This window comes from Notothenia rossii, assembly GCF_949606895.1.
Source record: "Notothenia rossii genome assembly, chromosome: 11".
NCBI classification, from domain to species: Eukaryota; Metazoa; Chordata; class Actinopteri; order Perciformes; family Nototheniidae; genus Notothenia; species Notothenia rossii.
In genome coordinates, this window is record NC_136910.1 from 60,188,363 (window position 1) to 60,215,317 (window position 26,955).

The 26,955-nt window shown below is 45.1% G+C and overlaps 1 protein-coding gene across 5 annotated transcripts; it reads right to left on the bottom strand.

Annotated features, from left to right (window-relative positions):
• Positions 1-95: 95 nt before the first annotated feature.
• cfap53 (cilia and flagella associated protein 53) lies at positions 96-26,955 on the bottom strand. 5 transcript variants are annotated; one of them, XM_079659230.1, is made up of 8 exons: positions 26,417-26,955; positions 25,557-25,805; positions 23,674-23,847; positions 22,255-22,513; positions 21,204-21,422; positions 16,517-16,733; positions 16,322-16,424; positions 98-587 (listed from the first exon to the last, which is right to left on the bottom strand). In XM_079659230.1, the coding sequence occupies exons 1-8, from the start codon at positions 26,536-26,538 to the stop codon at positions 491-493; spliced, it is 1,440 nt and encodes a 479-aa protein (XP_079515356.1). In that variant the 5' UTR covers positions 26,539-26,955; the 3' UTR covers positions 98-490. The 5 variants fall into 5 exon arrangements, with proteins under 5 accessions (XP_079515359.1, XP_079515356.1, XP_079515355.1 ...); XM_079659229.1 differs by having other exon boundaries at positions 100-587; positions 22,189-22,513; positions 26,417-26,944; XM_079659232.1 differs by lacking the exon at positions 26,417-26,955 and adding an exon at positions 26,239-26,362 and having other exon boundaries at positions 100-587; positions 22,189-22,513.

Consider the following 26,955-nt stretch of genomic DNA (forward strand, 5'->3'; position numbering starts at 1 on the left):
ACACACACACACACACACACACACACACACACACACACACACACACAGAAGATGAAACAGGGAGAAGCATTTTATTTATATCGGATGTTTTTATCCATTGTAATTAACGGAGAAAATAAGACCACTGAGAATATAAATGATAATTTAAAAATAGCTGTGAAAAATACAATAATAATTATTAGAATAATAACAATAATAATTATTAGAATAATAACAATAATAATTATAATGAAACAAATATATTAATATATTAATAGAAGAGTGTCTATTTATCTATATAAATGTAGAAACCGAGAGACTTGCTTCGTAATCACATTTTATATATCACCCCCCCCCCAAATATCTCCATCTTCATCAGCTGCCTCTCCATCTTCATCAACTGCCTCTTCATCTTCATCAGCTGCATCTCCATCTTCATCAACTGCCTCTCCATCTTCATCAGCTGCCTCTACATCTTCATCAGCTGCCTCTTCATCTTCATCAGCTGCCTCTACATCTTCATCAGCTGCCTCTTCATCTTCATCAGCTGCATCTCCTCCATCTGAGCCTCAAGGTCGGCCCGGTACTCCTGAGACACCTGCTGCACCCTGTGAACACAGAGAACACAGAGAACATGAGAACAGGTGAACAGAGAACATGAGAACATGAGAACATGAGAACAGGTGAACATGAGAACATGAGAACAGGTGAACAGAGAACATGAGAACAGGTGAACAGAGAACATGAGAACAGGTGTACAGAGAACATGAGAACATGAGAACATGAGAACAGGTGAACATGAGAACATGAGAACAGGTGTACAGAGAACATGAGAACATGAGAACAGGTGAACATGAGAACATGAGAACAGGTGTACAGAGAACATGAGAACATGAGAACAGGTGAACATGAGAACATGAGAACAGGTGAACATGAGAACATGAGAACATGAGAACAGGTGAACATGAGAACATGAGAACAGGTGAACATGAGAACAGGTGAACAGAGAACATGAGAACAGGTGTACAGAGAACATGAGAACATGAGAACAGGTGAACATGAGAACATGAGAACAGGTGAACATGAGAACATGAGAACATGAGAACAGGTGAACATGAGAACATGAGAACAGGTGAACATGAGAACATGAGAACAGGTGAACAGAGAACATGAGAACAGGTGAACATGAGAACATGAGAACATGAGAACAGGTGAACAGGTGAACATGAGAACATGAGAACAGGTGAACAGAGAACATGAGAACATGAGAACATGAGAACAGGTGAACAGGTGAACATGAGAACATGAGAACAGGTGAACAGAGAACATGAGAACAGGTGAACAGAGAACATGAGAACAGGTGAACAGAGAACAGGTGAACAGGTGAACATGAGAACATGAGAACAGGTGAACAGAGAACATGAGAACAGGTGAACAGAGAACATGAGAACAGGTGAACAGAGAACATGAGAACAGGTGAACAGAGAACAGGTGAACAGGTGAACATGAGAACATGAGAACAGGTGAAAAGGTGAACATGAGAACATGAGAACATGAGAACAGGTGAACATGAGAACAGGTGAACATGAGAACATGAGAACATAAGAACATGAGAACATGAGAACATGGGAACATGAGAACATGAGAACATAAGAACATGAGAACAGTTGAACACGAGAACAGGTGAACAGGTGAACATGAGAACAGGTGAACATGAGAACATGAGAACATGAGAACAGGTGAACAGGAGAACATGAGAACATGAGAACATGAGAACATGAGAACATAAGAACATGAGAACATGAGAACATGGGAACATGAGAACAGTTGAACACGAGAACAGGTGAACAGGTGAACATGAGAACAGGTGAACATGAGAACATGAGAACAGGTGAACATAAGAACATGAGAACAGGTGAACAGGTGAACATGAGAACAGGTGAACATGAGAACATGAGAACATGAGAACATAAGAACATGAGAACAGGTGAACAGGTGAACATAAGAACATGAGAACAGGTGAACAGGTGAACATGAGAACAGGTGAACATGAGAACAGGTGAACATGAGAACATGAGAACATGAGAACATGAGAACATGAGAACATGAGAACATGAAAACATGAGAACATGGGAACATGAGAACATGAGAACATGAAAACATGAGAACATGGGAACATGAGAACAGTTGAACACGAGAACAGGTGAACAGGTGAACATGAGAACAGGTGAACATGAGAACATGAGAACAGGTGAACATAAGAACATGAGAACAGGTGAACAGGTGAACATGAGAACAGGTGAACATGAGAACAGGTGAACAGGTGAACATGAGAACAGGTGAACATGAGAACATGAGAACATGTTAACAGGTGAACATGAGAACATGAGAACAGATGAACATGAGAACAGGTGAACATGAGAACATGAGAACAGGTGAACAGGTGAACATGTGAACAGGTGAACAGGTGAACAGGTGAACATGAGAACATGAGAACAGATGAACATGAGAACAGGTGAACATGAGAACATGAGAACAGGTGAACAGGTGAACATGTGAACAGGTGAACAGGTGAACAGGTGAACAGGTGAACATGAGAACATGTTAACAGGTGAACATGAGAACATGAGAACAGATGAACATGAGAACAGGTGAACATGAGAACATGAGAACAGGTGAACATGTGAACAGGTGAACATGAGAACAGGTGAACATGAGAATATGAGAACATGAGAACATGAGAACATGAGAACATGAGAACATAAGAACATGAGAACAGGTGAAAAGGTGAACATGAGAACATGAGAACATGAGAACATGGGAACATGAGAACAGGTGAACAGGTGAACATGAGAACAGGTGAACAGGTGAACATGAGAACATGAGAACATGGGAACATGAGAACAGGTGAACAGGTGAACATGAGAACAGGTGAACATAAGAACATGAGAACAGGTGAACAGGTGAACATGAGAACAGGTGAACATGAGAACAGGTGAACAGGTGAACAGGTGAACATGAGAACATGTTAACAGGTGAACATGAGAACAGATGAACATGAGAACAGGTGAACATGAGAACATGAGAACATGAGAACATGAGAACATGAGAACAGGTGAACAGGTGAACAGGTGAACATGAGAACATGTTAACAGGTGAACATGAGAACATGAGAACAGATGAACATGAGAACAGGTGAACATGAGAACATGAGAACATGTTAACAGGTGAACATGAGAACAGGTGAACAGGTGAACATGAGAACATGAGAACATGTTAACAGGTGAACATGAGAACAGGTGAACAGGTGAACATGAGAACATGTTAACAGGTGAACATGAGAACAGATGAACATGAGAACATGAGAACATGAGAACAGGTGAACATGAGAATATGAGAACATGTTAACAGGTGAACATGAGAACAGGTGAACATGAGAACATGAGAACATGTTAACAGGTGAACATGAGAACATGTTAACAGGTGAACATGAGAACAGGTGAACATGAGAACATGAGAACATGTTAAAAGGTGAACAGGTGAACATGAGAACAGGTGAACATGAGAACATGTGAACAGGTGAACATGAGAACATGAGAACATGAGAACAGGTGAACATGAGAACAGGTGAACATGAGAACATGAGAACATGAGAACAGGTGAACATGAGAACAGGTGAACATGAGAACATGAGAACATGAGAACAGGTGAACATGAGAACAGGTGAACATGAGAACATGTGAACAGGTGAACATGAGAACATGAGAACATGAGAACAGGTGAACATGAGAACAGGTGAACATGAGAACAGGTGAACATGTGAACAGGTGCACATGAGAACATTAGAACAGGTGAACAGGTGAACATGAGAACATGTGAACAGGTGAACATGAGAACATGTGAACAGGTGAACATGAGAACAGGTGAAATGAGAACATGAGAACATGAGAACAGGTGAACATGAGAACAGGTGAACAGGTGAACAGGTGAACATGAGAACATTAGAACAGGTGAACAGGTGAACATGAGAACATGTGAACAGGTGAACATGAGAACAGGTGAACAGGTGAACAGGTGAACATGAGAACATGAGAACATGAGAACAGGTGAACATGAGAACATGTGAACAGGTGAACATGAGAACATGAGAACATGTGAACATGAGAACATGTGAACAGGTGAACAGGTGAACATGAGAACAGGTGAACATGAGAACATGAGAACATGAGAACAGGTGAACATGAGAACATGAGAACATGAGAACAGGTGAACATGAGAACAGGTGAACAGGTGAACATGAGAACAGGTGAACACGTGAACATGTGAACAGGTGAACAGGTGAACAGGTGAACATGAGAACAGGTGAACACGTGAACATGAGAACAGGTGAACACGTGAACACGTGAACATGAGAACATGAGAACAGGAGAACAGGTGAACATGTGAACAGGTGAACAGGTGAACAGGTGAACATGAGAACAGGTGAACACGTGAACATGTGAACAGGTGAACAGGTGAACATGAGAACAGGTGAACATGAGAACATGAGAACAGGTGAACATGTGAACATGTGAACAGGTGAACATGTGAACAGGTGAACATGAGAACAGGTGAACATGAGAACATGAGAACATGAGAACATGGGAACAGGTGAACAGGTGAACATGAGAACATGAGAACAGGTGAACAGGTGAACATGAGAACAGGTGAACATGAGAACATGAGAACATGAGAACAGGTGAACAGGTGAACAGGTGAACATGAGAACATGAGAACAGATGAACATGAGAACAGGTGAACATGAGAACATGAGAACATGTTAACAGGTGAACATGAGAACATGTTAACAGGTGAACATGAGAACAGATGAACATGAGAACAGGTGAACATGAGAACATGAGAACATGAGAACATTTTAACAGGTGAACATGAGAACATGTTAACAGGTGAACATGAGAACATGAGAAAATGAGAACAGGTGAACATGAGAACATGTTAACAGGTGAACATGAGAACATGAGAACATGTTAACAGGTGAACATGAGAACATGAGAACATGAGAACAGGTGAACATGAGAACATGAGAACAGGTGAACATGAGAACAGGTGAACATGAGAACATGTGAACAGGTGAACATGAGAACATGAGAACATGAGAACAGGTGAACATGAGAACAGGTGAACATGTGAACAGGTGAACATGAGAACATTAGAACAGGTGAACATGAGAACATGTGAACAGGTGAACATGAGAACAGGTGAACATGAGAACATGAGAACATGAGAACAGGTGAACATGAGAACAGGTGAACAGGTGAACATGAGAACATTAGAACAGGTGAACAGGTGAACAGGTGAACAGGTGAACATGAGAACAGGTGAACAGGTGAACAGGTGAACATGAGAACATGAGAACATGAGAACAGGTGAACATGAGAACATGTGAACAGGTGAACATGAGAACAGGTGAACATGAGAACATGTGAACAGGTGAACAGGTGAACATGAGAACATGAGAACAGGTGAACAGGTGAACATGAGAACATGAGAACATGAGAACAGGTGAACATGAGAACAGGTGAACAGGTGAACAGGTGAACATGAGAACATGAGAACATGAGAACATGTGAACAGGTGAACATGAGAACATGAGAACATGAGAACAGGTGAACATGAGAACAGGTGAACAGGTGAACATGAGAACAGGTGAACATGAGAACATGAGAACAGGAGAACAGGTGAACAGGTGAACATGAGAACATGAGAACATGAGAACATGAGAACATGAGAACATGAGAACAGGTGAACATGAGAACATGAGAACAGGAGAACATGAGAACAGGAGAACAGGAGAACACGTGAACATGAGAACAGGAGAACAGGTGAACATGAGAACATGAGAACAGGTGAACATGAGAACATGAGAACAGGAGAACATGAGAACAGGAGAACAGGAGAACAGGTGAACATGAGAACAGGTGAACATGAGAACATGAGAACAGGAGAACATGAGAACAGGAGAACAGGAGAACACGTGAACATGAGAACATGAGAACAGGAGAACAGGTGAACATGAGAACATGTGAACAGGTGAACAGGTGAACAGGTGAACATGAGAACATGTGAACAGGTGAACAGGTGAACAGGTGAACATGAGAACATGTGAACAGGTGAACAGGTGAACATAAGAACATGAGAACATGAGAACAGGTGAACATGAGAACATGAGAACATGAGAACATGAGAACATGTGAACAGGTGAACAGGTGAACAGGTGAACATAAGAACATGAGAACATGAGAACAGGTGAACATGAGAACAGGAGAACAGGTGAACATGAGAACATGAGAACAGGTGAACATGAGAACATGAGAACATGAGAACATGTGAACAGGTGAACAGGTGAACATGAGAACATGTGAACAGGTGAACAGGTGAACATGAGAACATGAGAACATGAGAACAGGTGAACATGAGAACATGAGAACATGAGAACAGGTGAACATGAGAACAGGTGAACAGGTGAACAGGTGAACATGAGAACATGAGAACATGAGAACAGGTGAACATGAGAACAGGTGAACAGGTGAACATGAGAACAGGTGAACATGAGAACATGAGAACAGGAGAACAGGTGAACATGAGAACAGGTGAACATGAGAACATGAGAACATGAGAACATGAGAACATGAGAACATGAGAACATGAGAACAGGAGAACAGGTGAACATGAGAACATGTGAACAGGTGAACAGGTGAACAGGTGAACATAAGAACATGAGAACATGAGAACAGGTGAACATGAGAACATGAGAACATGAGAACATGTGAACAGGTGAACAGGTGAACATGAGAACATGTGAACAGGTGAACAGGTGAACATGAGAACATGAGAACATGAGAACAGGTGAACATGAGAACATGAGAACAGGTGAACATGAGAACATGAGAACATGAGAACAGGTGAACATGAGAACATGAGAACAGGTGAACATGTGAACAGGTGAACAGGTGAACATGAGAACATGAGAACATGAGAACAGGTGAACATGAGAACAGGTGAACAGGTGAACATAAGAACATGAGAACATGAGAACAGGTGAACATGAGAACATGAGAACATGAGAACATGTGAACAGGTGAACAGGTGAACATGAGAACATGTGAACAGGTGAACAGGTGAACATGAGAACATGAGAACATGAGAACAGGTGAACAGGTGAACATGAGAACAGGTGAACATGAGAACATGAGAACAGGAGAACAGGTGAACATGAGAACAGGTGAACATGAGAACATGAGAACATGAGAACATGAGAACAGGTGAACATGAGAACATGAGAACATGAGAACAGGTGAACATGAGAACATGAGAACATGAGAACAGGTGAACATGAGAACATGAGAACAGGAGAACATGTGAACATGAGAACATGAGAACAGGAGAACAGGTGAACAGGTGAACATGAGAACATGAGAACATGAGAACAGGAGAACATGTGAACATGAGAACATGAGAACAGGAGAACAGGTGAACATGAGAACATGAGAACAGGTGAACATGAGAACATGAGAACAGGTGAACATGAGAACATGAGAACATGAGAACAGGTGAACATGAGAACGTGAGAACAGGAGAACACGTGAACATGAGAACATTAGAACAGGTGAACAGGTGAACAGGTGAACAGGTGAACATGAGAACAGGTGAACAGGTGAACAGGTGAACAGGTGAACATGAGAACATGAGAACATGAGAACAGGTGAACATGAGAACATGTGAACAGGTGAACATGAGAACAGGTGAACATGAGAACATGTGAACAGGTGAACAGGTGAACATGAGAACATGAGAACAGGTGAACAGGTGAACATGAGAACATGAGAACATGAGAACAGGTGAACATGAGAACAGGTGAACAGGTGAACAGGTGAACATGAGAACATGAGAACATGAGAACATGTGAACAGGTGAACATGAGAACATGAGAACATGAGAACAGGTGAACATGAGAACAGGTGAACAGGTGAACATGAGAACAGGTGAACATGAGAACATGAGAACAGGAGAACAGGTGAACAGGTGAACAGGTGAACATGAGAACATGAGAACATGAGAACATGAGAACATGAGAACATGAGAACAGGTGAACATGAGAACATGAGAACAGGAGAACATGAGAACAGGAGAACAGGAGAACACGTGAACATGAGAACAGGAGAACAGGTGAACATGAGAACATGAGAACAGGTGAACATGAGAACATGAGAACAGGAGAACATGAGAACAGGAGAACAGGAGAACAGGTGAACATGAGAACAGGTGAACATGAGAACATGAGAACAGGAGAACATGAGAACAGGAGAACAGGAGAACACGTGAACATGAGAACATGAGAACAGGAGAACAGGTGAACATGAGAACATGTGAACAGGTGAACAGGTGAACAGGTGAACATGAGAACATGTGAACAGGTGAACAGGTGAACAGGTGAACATGAGAACATGTGAACAGGTGAACAGGTGAACATAAGAACATGAGAACATGAGAACAGGTGAACATGAGAACATGAGAACATGAGAACATGAGAACATGTGAACAGGTGAACAGGTGAACAGGTGAACATAAGAACATGAGAACATGAGAACAGGTGAACATGAGAACAGGAGAACAGGTGAACATGAGAACATGAGAACAGGTGAACATGAGAACATGAGAACATGTGAACAGGTGAACAGGTGAACATGAGAACATGTGAACAGGTGAACAGGTGAACATGAGAACATGAGAACATGAGAACAGGTGAACATGAGAACATGAGAACATGAGAACAGGTGAACATGAGAACAGGTGAACAGGTGAACATGAGAACAGGTGAACATGAGAACATGAGAACAGGAGAACAGGTGAACATGAGAACAGGTGAACATGAGAACATGAGAACATGAGAACATGAGAACATGAGAACATGAGAACATGAGAACAGGAGAACAGGTGAACATGAGAACATGTGAACAGGTGAACAGGTGAACAGGTGAACATAAGAACATGAGAACATGAGAACAGGTGAACATGAGAACATGAGAACATGAGAACATGTGAACAGGTGAACAGGTGAACATGAGAACATGTGAACAGGTGAACAGGTGAACATGAGAACATGAGAACATGAGAACAGGTGAACATGAGAACATGAGAACAGGTGAACATGAGAACATGAGAACATGAGAACAGGTGAACATGAGAACATGAGAACAGGTGAACATGTGAACAGGTGAACAGGTGAACATGAGAACATGAGAACATGAGAACAGGTGAACATGAGAACAGGTGAACAGGTGAACATAAGAACATGAGAACATGAGAACAGGTGAACATGAGAACATGAGAACATGAGAACATGTGAACAGGTGAACAGGTGAACATGAGAACATGTGAACAGGTGAACAGGTGAACATGAGAACATGAGAACATGAGAACAGGTGAACATGAGAACAGGTGAACATGAGAACATGAGAACAGGAGAACAGGTGAACATGAGAACAGGTGAACATGAGAACATGAGAACATGAGAACATGAGAACAGGTGAACATGAGAACATGAGAACATGAGAACAGGTGAACATGAGAACATGAGAACATGAGAACAGGTGAACATGAGAACATGAGAACAGGAGAACATGTGAACATGAGAACATGAGAACAGGAGAACAGGTGAACAGGTGAACATGAGAACATGAGAACATGAGAACAGGAGAACATGTGAACATGAGAACATGAGAACAGGAGAACAGGTGAACATGAGAACATGAGAACAGGTGAACATGAGAACATGAGAACAGGTGAACATGAGAACATGAGAACATGAGAACAGGTGAACATGAGAACGTGAGAACAGGAGAACACGTGAACATGAGAACATGAGAACAGGAGAACAGGTGAACAGGAGAACAGGAGAACAGGTGAACATGAGAACAGGTGAACATGAGAACATGAGAACAGGAGAACACGTGAACAGGTGAACATGAGAACATGAGAACAAGAGAACAGGTGAACATGAGAACATGAGAACAGGAGAACAGGTGAACATGAGAACATGTGAACAGGTGAACATGAGAACATGAGAACATGTGAACAGGTGAACATGTGAACAGGTGAACATGAGAACATGTGAACAGGTGAGCATGAGAACATGAGAACAGGAGAACACGTGAACATGAGAACATGAGAACAGGAGAACAGGTGAACATGAGAACAGGAGAACAGGTGAACATGAGAACATGAGAACAGGTGAACATGAGAACATGAGAACATGAGAACATGAGAACATGAGAACAGGAGAACACGTGAACAGGTGAACATGAGAACATGAGAACATGAGAACAGGAGAACAGGTGAACATGAGAACATGAGAACAGGTGAACATGAGAACATGAGAACATGAGAACATGAGAACAGGTGAACATGAGAACATGAGAACAGGTGAACATGAGAACATGAGAACATGAGAACAGGAGAACAGGTGAACATGAGAACATGAGAACAGGTGAACATGAGAACAGGAGAACAGGTGAACATGAGAACATGAGAACAGGTGAACATGAGAACATGAGAACATGAGAACATGAGAACATGAGAACAGGAGAACACGTGAACAGGTGAACATGAGAACATGAGAACATGAGAACAGGTGAACATGAGAACATGAGAACAGGAGAACAGGTGAACATGAGAACATGAGAACAGGAGAACACGTGAACATGAGAACATGAGAACAGGAGAACAGGTGAACATGAGAACAGGAGAACAGGTGAACATGAGAACATGAGAACAGGTGAACATGAGAACATGAGAACAGGAGAACAGGTGAACATGAGAACATGAGAACAGGAGAACACGTGAACAGGTGAACATGAGAACATGAGAACATGAGAACATGTGAACATGAGAACAGGTGAACATGAGAACATATGAACAGGAGAACAGGTGAACATGAGAACATGAGAACAGGATAACAGGTGAACATGAGAACATGAGAACAGGTGAACAGGAGAACAGGTGAACAGGAGAACAGGTGAACAGGAGAACAGGTGAACAGGAGAACAGGTGAACATGAGAACAGGTGAACAGGAGAACAGGTGAACATGAGAACATGAGAACAGGATAACAGGTGAACATGAGAACAGGTGAACATGAGAACATATGAACAGGTGAACATGAGAACATGAGAACATGTGAACAGGTGAACATGTGAACAGGTGAACATGAGAACATGTGAACAGGTGAACATGAGAACAGGTGAACAGGTGAACATGAGAACATGTGAACAGGTGAACATGAGAACAGGTGAACATGAGAACATGTGAACAGGTGAACATGAGAACAGGTGAACAGGTGAACATGAGAACATGAGAACAGGTGAACATGAGAACAGGTGAACAGGTGAACAGGTGAACATGAGAACAGGTGAACATGAGAACAGGTGAACAGGTGAACATGAGAACATGAGAACAGGTGAACAGGAGAACATGTGAACAGGTGAACATGTGAACAGGTGAACATGAGAACAGGTGAACAGGTGAACAGGTGAACATGAGAACATGAGAACAGGAGAACATGTGAACAGGTGAACATGAGAAAATGTGAACAGGTGAACATGAGAACATGTGAACAGGTGAACATGAGAACAGGTGAACATGAGAACATGTGAACAGGTGAACATGAGAAAATGTGAACAGGTGAACATGAGAACAGGTGAACAAGAGAACATGTGAACAGGTGAACATGAGAACAGGTGAACATGAGAACAGGTGAACATGAGAACATGTGAACAGGTGAACATGAGAACACGAGAACAGGAGAACAGGTGAACATGTGAACAGGTGAACAGGTGAACATGTGAACAGGTGAACATGAGAACAGGTGAACATGAGAACAGGTGAACATGAGAACACGTGAACAGGTGAACATGTGAACATGAGAACACGTGAACAGGTGAACATGTGAACATGAGAACATGTGAACAGGTGAACATGAGAACAGGTGAACAGGTGAACATGAGAACAGGTGAACAGGTGAACATGAGAACATGTGAACAGGTGAACATGAGAACAGGTGAACAGGTGGACATGAGAACATGTGAACAGGTGAACATGAGAACAGGTGAACAGGTGAACATGAGAACAGGTGAGCAGGTGAACATGAGAACAGGTGAACATGAGAACAGGTGAACATGAGAACAGGTGAACAGGTGAACATGAGAACAGGTGAACATGAGAACAGGTGAACAGGTGAACATGAGAACATGAGAACAGGAGAACAGGTGAACATGTGAACATGTGAACAGGTGAACATGAGAACATGAGAACATGTGAACATGAGAACATGTGAACAGGTGAACATGAGAACAGGTGAACATGAGAACATGTGAACAGGTGAACAGGTGAACATGAGAACATGAGAACAGGTGAACAGGTGAACATGAGAACATGAGAACAGGAGAACAGGTGAACAGGTGAACAGGTGAACATGAGAACATGAGAACATGAGAACAGGTGAACATGAGAACATGAGAACATGAGAACAGGTGAACAGGAGAACATGAGAACATGAGAACAGGAGAACAGGTGAACAGGTGAACAGGTGAACAGGTGAACATGAGAACATGAGAACATGAGAACAGGTGAACATGAGAACATGAGAACATGAGAACAGGTGAACATGAGAACATGAGAACATGAGAACAGGTGAACATGAGAACAGGTGAACAGGAGAACATGAGAACATGAGAACAGGAGAACAGGTGAACAGGTGAACAGGTGAACAGGTGAACATGAGAACATGAGAACATGAGAACAGGTGAACATGAGAACATGAGAACAGGAGAACAGGTGAACATGTGAACAGGTGAACAGGTGAACATGAGAACATGAGAACATGAGAACATGAGAACAGGTGAACATGAGAACATGAGAACAGGAGAACATGAGAACAGGAGAACAGGTGAACAGGTGAACATGAGAACATGAGAACATGTGAACAGGTGAACATGTGAACAGGTGAACATGAGAACATGTGAACAGGTGAACATGAGAACAGGTGAACATGAGAACAGGTGAACATGAGAACATGTGAACAGGTGAACATGAGAACAGGTGAACATGAGAACATGTGAACAGGTGAACATGAGAACAGGTGAACATGAGAACATGAGAACATGAGAACAGGTGAACATGAGAACAGGTGAACATGAGAACATGAGAACAGGTGAACATGAGAACAGGTGAACAGGTGAACATGAGAACATGAGAACAGGTGAACATGAGAACAGGTGAACATGAGAACAGGTGAACATGAGAACAGGTGAACATGAGAACATGAGAACAGGTGAACATGAGAACAGGTGAACAGGTGAACAGGTGAACAGGTGAACAGGTGAACATGAGAACAGGTGAACAGGTGAACAGGTGAACAGGTGAACATGAGAACATGTGAACAGGTGAACAGGTGAACATGAGAACATGAGAACAGGTGAACAGGTGAACAGGTGAACATGAGAACATGAGAACAGGAGAACAGGTGAACATGTGAACAGGTGAACATGAGAACAGGTGAACATGAGAACATGTGAACAGGTGAACATGTGAACAGGTGAACATGAGAACATGAGAACATGTGAACAGGTGAACATGTGAACAGGTGAACATGAGAAAATGTGAACAGGTGAACATGAGAACATGTGAACAGGTGAACATGAGAACAGGTGAACATGAGAACATGTGAACAGGTGAACATGAGAACAGGTGAACATGAGAACATGTGAACAGGAGAACAGGTGAACATGTGAACAGGTGAACATGAGAACACGAGAACAGGAGAACAGGTGAACATGTGAACAGGTGAACAGGTGAACATGTGAACAGGTGAACATGAGAACAGGTGAACATGAGAACAGGTGAACATGAGAACAGGTGAACATGAGAACACGTGAACAGGTGAACATGAGAACAGGTGAACAGGAGAACATGTGAACAGGTGAACATGAGAACACGAGAACAGGAGAACATGAGAACATGTGAACAGGTGAACATGTGAACAGGTGAACATGAGAACAGGTGAACATGAGAACATGAGAACAGGTGAACATGAGAACACGAGAACAGGAGAACATGAGAACATGTGAACAGGTGAACAGGAGAACATGTGAACAGGTGAACATGAGAACACGAGAACAGGAGAACATGAGAACATGTGAACAGGAGAATATGAGAACAGGTGAACATGAGAACAGGTGAACAGGTGAACATGAGAACACGAGAACAGGAGAACAGGTGAACATGTGAACAGGTGAACATGAGAACAGGTGAACATGAGAACATGTGAACAGGTGAACAGGTGAACATGAGAACATGTGAACATGAGAACGGGTGAACAGGTGAACATGAGAACAGGTGAACATGAGAACAGGTGAAAATGAGAACAGGTGAACAGGTGAACTTGAGAACAGGTGAACATGAGAACATGTGACCATGAGAACAGTTGAAAATGAGAACAGGTGAACAGGTGAACTTGAGAACAGGTGAACATGAGAACATGTGAACAGGTGAACATGAGAACAGGTGAACATGAGAACATGTGACCATGAGAACATGTGAACATGAGAACAGGTGAACATGAGAACAGGTGAACATGTGAACATGAGAACAGGTGAACATGAGAACATGTGAAGATGAGAACATGTGAACATGAGAACAGGTGAACATGAGAACAGGTGAACATGAGAACAGGTGAACATGAGAACATGTGAACATGAGAACAGGTGAACATGTGAACATGAGAACAGGTGAACATGAGAACATGTGAACATGAGAACAGGTGAACATGAGAACAGGAGAACAGGTGAACATGAGAACAGGTGAACATGAGAACAGGTGAACATGAGAACAGGTGAACATGTGAACATGAGAACAAGAGAACAGGTGAACATGTGAACATGAGAACAGGTGAACATGAGAACAGGTGAACATGAGAACAGGTGAACATGAGAACATGTGAACATGAGAACAGGAGAACATGAGAACAGGTGAACATGAGAACAGGTGAACATGAGAACAGGTGAACATGTGAACATGAGAACAGGTGAACATGAGAACAGGTGAACATGAGAACATGTGAACATGAGAACAGGTGAACATGAGAACATGTGAACATGAGAACAGGTGAACATGAGAACAGGTGAACATGAGAACAGGTGAACATGTGAACATGAGAACAGGTGAACATGAGAACAGGTGAACAGGTGAACAGGTGAACATGAGAACATGAGAACATGTGAACATGAGAACAGGTGAACATGAGAACAGGTGAACATGTGAACATGAGAACAGGTGAACATGAGAACAGGTGAACAGGTGAACAGGTGAACATGAGAACAGGAGAACATGAGAACAGGAGAACAGGTGAACAGGTGAACATGAGAACAGGAGAACAGGTGAACAGGTGAACACGAGAACAGGTGAACATGAGAACAGGTGAACATGAGAACAGGTGAACATGAGAACAGGAGAAAAGGTGAACAGGTGAACATGAGAACAGGTGAACATGAGAACAGGTGAACATGAGAACAGGAGAAAAGGTGAACAGGAGAACAGGTGAACAGGTGAACACGAGAACAGGTGAACATGAGAACAGGAGAACATGAGAACAGGAGAACAGGTGAACAGGTGAACATGAGAACAGGAGAACAGGTGAACAGGTGAACACGAGAACAGGTGAACATGAGAACAGGTGAACAGGTGAACAGGTGAACAGGTGAACACGAGAACAGGTGAACATGAGAACAGGTGAACATGAGAACAGGTGAACAGGAGAACAGGTGAACAGGTGAACAGGTGAACACGAGAACAGGTGAACATGAGAACAGGTGAACATGAGAACAGGTGAACATGAGAACAGGAGAAAAGGTGAACAGGTGAACATGAGAACAGGTGAACATGAGAACAGGTGAACATGAGAACAGGAGAAAAGGTGAACAGGAGAACAGGTGAACAGGTGAACACGAGAACAGGTGAACATGAGAACAGGTGAACATGAGAACAGGTGAACATGAGAACAGGAGAACAGGTGAACAGGTGAACATGAGAACAGGTGAACATGAGAACAGGTGAACAGGAGAACAGGTGAACATGAGAACAGGTGAACAGGAGAACAGGTGAACATGAGAACAGGAGAACAGGAGAACAGGTGAACATGAGAACAGGAGAACAGGTGAACAGGTGAACATGAGAACAGGTGAACATGAGAACAGGTGAACATGAGAACATGTGAACAGGTGAACAGGTACCGTCTCCTCTCCTGCTCCTCCTTCTGCGCCTCCTCTCTCCTGACCGCCTGCAGCTCCTCTTTCTCTGCCTTCAGCTCCTCCTGCTCCTGCAGCATCAGCTCCACTGCAGCACACACATTCACATTTATATACAGGATGTTTGTGCGTGTAAATGAATATTATGTGTGTGTGTAACTGTGTATGTATAGTATATACGTTTGTGTTGTTTCTGCAGCTGGCGGGCCTGCAGCACCTCCCCCATCAGCTGTTTTCTGGCCTCTCGCTCGTGGCGCTTCTGTTGCTCTCTTTTCCTCCAAACCTCATCTGCATCAACCTTCATGAGCTGCTCCTCCTCCTCCTCCTGCCTCCTCTCCCTCTGCAGCTCCTCACTCAGATTCTGCTGGTACATCTGCTGCTCCTCACGCAGCTCCACCTGCACAACAACATGCTCCTTTTACCCCTCAACATGTGATAACACCAGGTAACAACACCAGGTAACAACAGTAACACCAGGTAACAACACCAGGTAACAACAGTAACACCAGGTAACAACAGTAACACCAGGTAACAACAGTAACACCAGGTGACAACACCAGGTAACAACAGTAACACCAGGTAACAACAGTAACACCAGGTAACAACAGTAACACCAGGTAACAACAGTAACACCAGGTGACAACACCAGGTAACAACAGTAACACCAGGTAACAACAGTAACACCAGGTAACAACAGTAACACCAGGTAACAACAGTAACACCAGGTAACAACACCAGGTAACAACAGTAACACCAGGTAACAACACCAGGTAACAACAGTAACACCAGGTAACAACAGTAACACCAGGTAACAACAGTAACACCAGGTGATAACACCAGGTAACAACACCAGGTAACAACAGTAACACCAGGTGACAACAACAGGTAACAACAGTAACACCAGGTGATAACACCAGGTAACAACACCAGGTAACAACAGTAACACCAGGTAACAACAGTAACACCAGGTGATAACACCAGGTAACAACACCAGGTAACAACAGTAACACCAGGTGACAACAACAGGTAACAACAGTAACACCAGGTAACAACAGTAACACCAGGTAACAACAGTAACACCAGGTGACAACAACAGGTAACAACAGTAACACCAGGTAACAACAGTAACACCAGGTGACAACAACAGGTAACAACAGTAACACCAGGTAACAACAACAGGTAAGAACAGTAACACCAGGTAACAACAGTAACACCAGGTGACAACAACAGGTAACAACAGTAACACCAGGTGACAACAACAGGTAACAACAGTAACACCAGGTAACAACAGTAACACCAGGTGACAACAGTAACACCAGGTGACAACAACAGGTAACAACAGTAACACCAGGTAACAACAGTAACACCAGGTAACAACAGTAACACCAGGTAACAACACCAGGTAACAACAGTAACACCAGGTGACAACAACAGGTAACAACAGTAACACCAGGTAACAACAGTAACACCAGGTAACAACAGTAACACCAGGTGACAACAACAGGTAACAACAGTAACACCAGGTAACAACAGTAACACCAGGTGACAACAACAGGTAACAACAGTAACACCAGGTAACAACAACAGGTAACAACACTAACACCAGGTGACAACAGTAACACCAGGTAACAACAGTAACACCAGGTGACAACAACAGGTAACAACAGTAACACCAGGTAACAACAACAGGTAACAACAGTAACACCAGGTAACAACAGTAACACCAGGTGACAACAACAGGTAACAACAGTAACACCAGGTGACAACAACAGGTAACAACAGTAACACCAGGTAACAACAGTAACACCAGGTGACAACAACAGGTAACAACAGTAACACCAGGTGACAACACCAGGTAACAACAGTAACACCAGGTGACAACAACAGGTAACAACAGTAACACCAGGTGACAACAGTAACACCAGGTAACAACAGTAACACCAGGTGACAACAACAGGTAACAACAGTAACACCAGGTGACAACAACAGGTAACAACAGTAACACCAGGTGACAACAACAGGTAACAACAGTAACACCAGGTGACAACACCAGGTAACAACAGTAACACCAGGTGACAACAACAGGTAACAACAGTAACACCAGGTGACAACAGTAACACCAGGTAACAACAGTAACACCAGGTAACAACAGTAACACCAGGTGACAACAACAGGTAACAACAGTAACACCAGGTAACAACAGTAACACCAGGTGACAACAACAGGTAACAACAGTAACACCAGGTAACAACAACAGGTAAGAACAGTAACACCAGGTAACAACAGTAACACCAGGTGACAACAACAGGTAACAACAGTAACACCAGGTGACAACAACAGGTAACAACAGTAACACCAGGTAACAACAGTAACACCAGGTGACAACAGTAACACCAGGTGACAACAACAGGTAACAACAGTAACACCAGGTAACAACAGTAACACCAGGTAACAACAGTAACACCAGGTAACAACACCAGGTAACAACAGTAACACCAGGTGACAACAACAGGTAACAACAGTAACACCAGGTAACAACAGTAACACCAGGTAACAACAGTAACACCAGGTGACAACAACAGGTAACAACAGTAACACCAGGTAACAACAGTAACACCAGGTGACAACAACAGGTAACAACAGTAACACCAGGTAACAACAACAGGTAACAACAGTAACACCAGGTGACAACAGTAACACCAGGTAACAACAGTAACACCAGGTGACAACAACAGGTAACAACAGTAACACCAGGTAACAACAACAGGTAACAACAGTAACACCAGGTAACAACAGTAACACCAGGTGACAACAACAGGTAACAACAGTAACACCAGGTGACAACAACAGGTAACAACAGTAACACCAGGTAACAACAGTAACACCAGGTGACAACAACAGGTAACAACAGTAACACCAGGTGACAACACCAGGTAACAACAGTAACACCAGGTGACAACAACAGGTAACAACAGTAACACCAGGTGACAACAGTAACACCAGGTAACAACAGTAACACCAGGTGACAACAACAGGTAACAACAGTAACACCAGGTGACAACAACAGGTAACAACAGTAACACCAGGTGACAACAACAGGTAACAACAGTAACACCAGGTGACAACACCAGGTAACAACAGTAACACCAGGTGACAACAACAGGTAACAACAGTAACACCAGGTGACAACAGTAACACCAGGTAACAACAGTAACACCAGGTGACAACAACAGGTAACAACAGTAACACCAGGTAACAATATCAGAGGCCTGTACTACGAAGCTGGTTCAACCTAACCTGGATATGTTGGAGTTAGCCGGTTGGTCTAATCCAAAACATACGCGCTCTCACTAAACGGTCCTACGACGCGGGTTATCAAGTGGATCGCTCAAGCCAGCCGTGTCCTATCTAGTTAGGAGCGCGTTCACATGAAAGGGGTGGTATCTGGAGCATTCGACCAATCACAAACATGGAGAAGCGTACTGACAGCGCAGCGTCATACTTCCTGAATGAAAAGTCAACTATATATTCAAATTTCTTTATTAGGATAAACCCCTTGAGGTGAATCACCTCGTTTTCAAGGGGGTCCCAAGAAAACAAATAACAAACAAGTACAACATACAAACAACATTCACACACATACATCGGAAGAAATAACCAAGAAATTACAAACATTCAGCCTAAGCATACAGCACATGGTAATACATTATAGGCGGTTACATTGAATGCATATCATTGGGTAGAGTAAAGTAGAGTAGCTGTACTATATATACAAAATCATAACAATAAAGACTTAGAAATAAAGACTTAGAAATGGGCAATAGGTGGGTCATCTCATGAGGAGATGGTGAAATAAGATGGAGCCTCAACAACCCTTAAACAATAAATAAAGTACTTCAGGTCATACAAAAACATTCAACCTTGAGGTGAGACGACAATGCACGCTTGAACAAAGTCAGAGTAGGGAGAGATCTGATGGTAGCAGGTAAGTTATTCCAATCAGCAGGAGCTTTAAATTTGAAGGCTCTTTTGCCAATGTCCTTTTTAACTAGAGGAACTATAATATTAGACATATGAAGAAGTTAAACTTTAAACATCCATGACTTAAACACTTGATCCAGGATCTGCAAGGTGAATACAGCTGGTAACAGAACAAGTGTTTGAATGCGTACATGAACAGGTTTATGATATCACTGCCCCGTCTAAGACACCATCTGACTTTCATTACATTTGACTCGAGTGTTTCCTCAACTTAATGTGTTGCTTCAAATAATCCTTCTGCATCCAGTATGTGACACTGTGAGTGTTGCACGGCCAGATACGGCTCAGCTGACTCAGATAAGGAGATGATACATTATGATGTGATATGCCGCGGACTGTACTTAATGTTACTCTGATCCGGTTACTTATGTTGTGGCAGATATTTAAGTAAGCTTTCTTAACGCTAATTTTATTATAGTCAGATTGCTCTGAAGATGTGAGGTGATATTCTATTAATGTTCACGTTCACACAGTCAGTGATTTTTGCCGGCCGTCTTTCCTGCAACGGCAGCTTTTCTGTATTTCCTTTCTCCTGTAATATGACTTGATGCTTTAAACTCCGCACACTGAGCTCTGATTGGTCAGCAGGCAGTGCTTTCACTGAGTTGAGCTCTTAGCCTGCAACCTAACCTGCTCCGGGGCAGGTTAGCCGCTCAGCATCAGTTACCATGGAGATCTAGCCTGCTAAAAAGAGAACCAGCTTCGTAGGACCGGAAACCCAGAGTCTCCCTGAAGTTAGCCGCTAAGAGAACATCCTGCTTCGTAGTATACCCCCCAGGTAACAACACCAGGTAACAAGAGTTAGGTTAGGGTGATAGCGGTTTACCTTCTTGTGAGCAGCTTCCTTTATCTCGTCAGTTTCCAGCTGTAGCAGGTTCTGCAGGAAGTGCATGTCCATCTGCAGCTCGTTCTGCTTCTGTCTGGCCAATCGCTTCATCTTCATCCGCAGACCCTGATCCAACTGCTGCTGCCGAAGCTGTTGCCCCTGAAGCACCTGCTGCGTCTCCTGCTGTAACTGCAGCTGCTGCAGGTTCTGCTGCTGCAGCTGCAACAACACAACACCACATCTGTTAGAACACAACATATGGAACAGCTGGAACAACACCTGGAACAGCTGCAACAACACAACACCTGGAACAGCTGCAACAACACAACACCACATCTGTTAGAACACAACATATGGAACAGCTGGAACAACACCTGGAACAGCTGCAACAACACAACACCTGGAACAGCTGCAACAACACAACACCTGGAACAGCTGCAACAACACAACACCTGGAACAGCTGCAACAACACAACACCACATCTGTTAGAACACAACACCTGGAACAGCTGGAACAGCTCGAACAACACAACACCTGGAACAGCTGGAACAACACAACACCTGGAACAGCTGGAACAGCTCGAAACAACACAACACCTGGAACAGCTGGAACAACACAACACCTGGAACAGCTCGAACAACACAACACCTGGAACAGCTGGAACAACACAACACCTGGAACAGCTCGAAACAACACAACACCTGGAACAGCTGCAACAACACAACACCTGGAACAGCTGGAACAACACAACACCTGGAACAGCTGGAACAACACAACACCTGGAACAGCTCGAACAACACAACACCTGGAACAGCTCGAAACAACACAACACCTGGAACAGCTGCAACAACACAACACCTGGAACAGCTGGAACAACACAACACCTGGAACAGCTGGAACAACATCTGGAACAGCTGGAACTCTGTACACCATCAGGAGGAGATCCTCTCGATATAATAATTTGTGATATTCAGATGCACAGACCATGAGCGTGGCCTCCTCCTGCTTCAGATCCTTCTCCTTCCTCCTCCTCTCCTCGCTGGCCTCCACCTGTTTCTGCAGGACTTCCTGTTGCTGCAGCTTCCTCTGCTGCTGCTTCTGATGCTGCTCCGTCTCTCGCTGCATTTTAGCCTGATGGTCGGCCTCCCAAAGGTCCTCCAACATCTGCTCCTCCAACATCTGCTCCTCCTTCAACATCTGCTCCTCCAACATCTGCTCCTCCTTCAACATCTGCTCCTCCAACATCTGCTCCTCCTTCAACATCTGATCCTCCTGCTGCCCATTCAACGGCTGGTCGTCACAGCGACCCCTGAGGACACATACACATCCTGACATCCTGACACGCAGCCAAAGAGACTGCTGGGAGGAGGGGCTTAATACGTGGAGGAGGGGCTTAACGCGTGGAGCAGGGGCTACATGCTGGGAGGAGGGGCTTCATGCTGGGAGGAGGGGCTACATACTGGGAGGAGGGGCTTCATGCTGGGAGGAGGGGCTTCATGCTGGGAGGAGGGGCTACATGCTGGGAGGAGGGGCTTAATGCTGGGAGGAGGGGCTACATGCTGGGAGGAGGGGCTTCATGCTGGGAGGAGGGGCTACATACTGGGAGGAGGGGCTTCATGCTGGGAGGAGGGGCTTCATGCTGGGAGGAGGGGCTACATGCTGGGAGGAGGGGCTTTATGCTGGGAGGAGGGGCTTCATGCTGGGAGGAGGGGCTACATGCTGGGAGGAGGGGTTTTGTGCTGGGAGGAGGGGCTACGTGCTGGGAGGAGGGGCTACATGCTGGGAGGAGGGGCTTCATGCTGGGAGGAGGGGCTACATACTGGGAGGAGGGGCTTCATGCTGGGAGGAGGGGCTACATGCTGCGAGGAGGGGCTACATACTGGGAGGAGGGGCTTTATGCTGGGAGGAGGGGCTACATGCTGGGAGGAGGGGCTTCATGCTGGGAGGAGGGGCTACATGCTGGGAGGAGGGGCTTTATGCTGGGAGGAGGGGCTACATGCTGGGAGGAGGGGCTACATGCTGGGAGGAGGGGCTACATGCTGGGAGGAGGGGCTTTATGCTGGGAGGAGGGGCTACATGCTGGGAGGAGGGGCTTCATGCTGGGAGGAGGGGCTTCATGCTGGGAGGAGGGGCTACATGCTGGGAGGAGGGGCTTTATGCTGGGAGGAGGGGCTACATGCTGGGAGGAGGGGCTACATAATGGGAGGAGGGGCTTCATGCTGGGAGGAGGGGCTACATGCTGGGAGGAGGGGCTTTATGCTGGGAGGAGGGGCTACATGCTGGGAAGAGGGGCTACATGCTGGGAAGAGGGGCTACATGCTGGGAAGAGGGGCTACATGCTGGGAAGAGGGGCTACATGCTGGGAAGAGGGGCTACATGCTGGGAGGAGGGGCTACATGCTGGGAGGAGGGGCTACATGCTGTCTGTCTCTCCTCTAACAAGTCCTCTAATTGTGAAGGTGTGAGTTACCTGTGGAGCTGCTCCATCTTCTGGGAGACAATCACCTGCCTGTCTCTCTCTCTCCTCTCTCTCAGAGCTGTAACTCGCTCTCTCATCTTCACCTGTCGCTCCACCTGGCTCTCCGCCCGATCCTCGACCTCCTGCAGGAGCTGCTGCTCCTCTGCCTGCAGCATCAGACGCAGCCTGGGGAGACACAGAAGAGAGACAGGTGAGACAGGTGAGACACAGGAGAGAGGGGAGACACAGAAGAAGGAGGGGAGACACAGAAGAGAGACAGGTGAGACAGGTGAGACAGGTGAGACACAGAAGAGGGAGGGGAGACACAGAAGAGGGAGGGGAGACACAGAAGAGAGACAGTTGAGACAGGTGAGACAGGTGAGACACAGGAGAGAGGGGAGACACAGAAGAGAGACAGGTGAGACAGGTGAGACACAGGAGAGAGGGGAGACACAGAAGAGAGACAGGTGAGACAGGTGAGACACAGGAGAGAGGGGAGACACAGAAGAGAGACAGGTGAGACACAGGAGAGGGAGGGGAGACACAGAAGAGAGACAGGTGAGACACAGGAGATGGAGGGGAGACACAGAAGAGAGACAGGTGAGACACAGGAGGTAGGGGAGACACAGAAGAGAGACAGGTGAGACACAGGAGAGAGGGGAGACACAGAAGAGAGACAGGTGAGACACAGGAGAGAGGGGAGACACAGAAGAGAGACAGGTGAGACAGGTGAGACACAGGAGAGAGAGGGGAGACACAGAAGAGAGACAGGTGAGACACAGGAGAGGGAGGGGAGACACAGAAGAGAGACAGGCGACACACAGGAGAGAGGGGAGACACAGAAGAGAGACAGGTGAGGGAGGGGAGACACAGAAGAGAGACAGGTGAGACAGGTGAGACACAGGAGAGAGAGGGGAGACACAGAAGAGAGACAGGTGAGACACAGGAGAGAGGGGAGACACAGAAGAGAGACAGGTGAGACACAGGAGAGAGGGGAGACACAGAAGAGAGACAGGTGAGACAGGTGAGACACAGGAGAGAGAGGGGAGACACAGAAGAGAGACAGGTGAGACACAGGAGAGAGGGGAGACACAGAAGAGAGACAGGTGAGACACAGGAGAGGGAGGGGAGACACAGAAGAGAGACAGGTGAGACAGGTGAGACACAGGAGAGAGGGGAGACACAGAAGAGAGACAGGTGAGACACAGGAAAGAGGGGAGACACAGAAGAGAGACAGGTGAGACAAAGGAGAGAGAGGGGAGACACAGGAGAGAGACAGGTGAGACACAGGAAAGAGGGGAGACACAGAAGAGAGACAGGTGAGACAAAGGAGAGAGAGGGGAGACACAGAAGAGAGACAGGTGAGACACAGGAGAGAGGGGAGATACAGAAGAGAGACAGGTGAGACAGGTGAGACACAGGAGAGAGGGGAGACACAGAAGAGAGACAGGTGAGAAACAGGAGAGAGAGGGGAGACACAGGAGAGACAGGTGAGACAGGTGAGACACAGGAGAGAGGGGAGACACAGAAGAGAGACAGGTGAGACACAGGAGAGAGGGGAGATACAGAAGAGAGACAGGTGAGACAGGTGAGACACAGGAGAGAGGGGAGACACAGAAGAGAGACAGGTGAGACACAGGAGAGAGAGGGGGGACACAGAAGAGAGACAGGTGAGACACAGGAGAGAGAGGGGAGACACAGAAGAGAGACAGGTGAGACAGGTGAGACACAGGAGAGAGAGGAGACACAGAAGAGAGACAGGTGAGACACAGGAGAGAGAGGGGAGACACAGAAGAGAGACAGGTGAGACACAGGAGAGAGAGGGGAGACACAGAAGAGAGACAGGTGAGACAGGTGGTGTCTATACTCAGAGATATGAAAGTAGTGTTGTTTACCTGTCCCTCCTCTGGTCCAGCAGGACTCCTTGTTGCGTCACCGTGTCTCTGATTCTCCTCTGGACGTCGCCGGACAGGAAGTGTCTCTCAGAGCTGAGTAACCATGACGACTTCCTGTCACAGCTCTGCTGCCACCGGCTGAAAGACAGGACCTCTTCCCGGGTCGCTTCCTCTCTCCGTCTGTCCTCCATCAGCCGGGTCGCTTCCTGTCTCCGTCTGTCCTCCATCAGCCGGTCCCTCTGTCCACACCTGGATTACTCTTATTTCAATATTGTATTTAACTTATAATATTCACTCACCACAACAGCAGGAGGACTGGGTTTCTCTCTCTACCTGTCTCTCTCTCTCTCTCTCTCTCTCTCTCTACCTGTCTCTCTCTCTCTCTACCTGTCTCTTTACCTCTCTCTCTCTACCTGTCTCTCTCTCTCTCTCTAACTGTCTCTTTACCTCTCTCTCTCTCTACCTGTCTCTCTCTTTACCTGTCTCTGTACCTCTCTCTCTCTACCTGTCTGTTTACCCGTCTCTTTACTTGTCTCTCAGTCTCTCTCTCTACCTGTTCCTGTCTATACATGTATCTCTGTCTGTTTACCTGCCTCTCTCTCTCTCTTTACCTGTCTCTCTGTCTCTTTACTTGTCTCTCAGTCCGTCTCAAAGTTACAGGGATCTAGCTGTAAATGTTTACCCCGGTTGTCATGGAGACAGTAACATGGCGACCGTAAACATGAGGACTTTAACCGAAACGATCTCATCAAAGTGTCTACGTCACACTGACGGGACACACTAAACGTTACCATAGATTAACAGGAAGGGATGAAGACATGTTACACCGCTTCATGTTAAATATCATTTATTTATATTACTTATATTTAACTTTCAGCTTCAAATCCCCGCGAACGGAAACACAACACACGCTCTGTGATTGGCTGTTTGTGAGTGAAAAGCACCCTGGGAGTCGTAGTTCACTTCTCCTCTTCAGAATCATACTCAAGACAAGTTTACGCGCCAAAACACGGGTAGCGCCATGACACTACACAAATGCACTTCATTTCCGCCGGAAGTCTTTTGCACAGCGTCTGTCGGTGTAAACCGATGTAAACAGTCAGACGGGCACTGGTGTAAACACAGCGATTTCGATGCTAACAGTGATGCTAGCTTGGGAACACGATTCTACTTCTTTGACTGGAGATGGCGTTACTCTCCCCCACCCGAATTCAGTGCAAAACTGGGAGGATAACATGACGACGTGGCCCAGCATTAAACCAAAATAAACTGCCTTATTTAGGTCATGCCCACAGGAGCCAACAGTTGTCTGTTGTTTACATAATGCACAATTTACATGATCTCTTTATGCTGTGCAATATATCATATGTGCCTGTACTGTTTGAGTGAAAATAAAGTT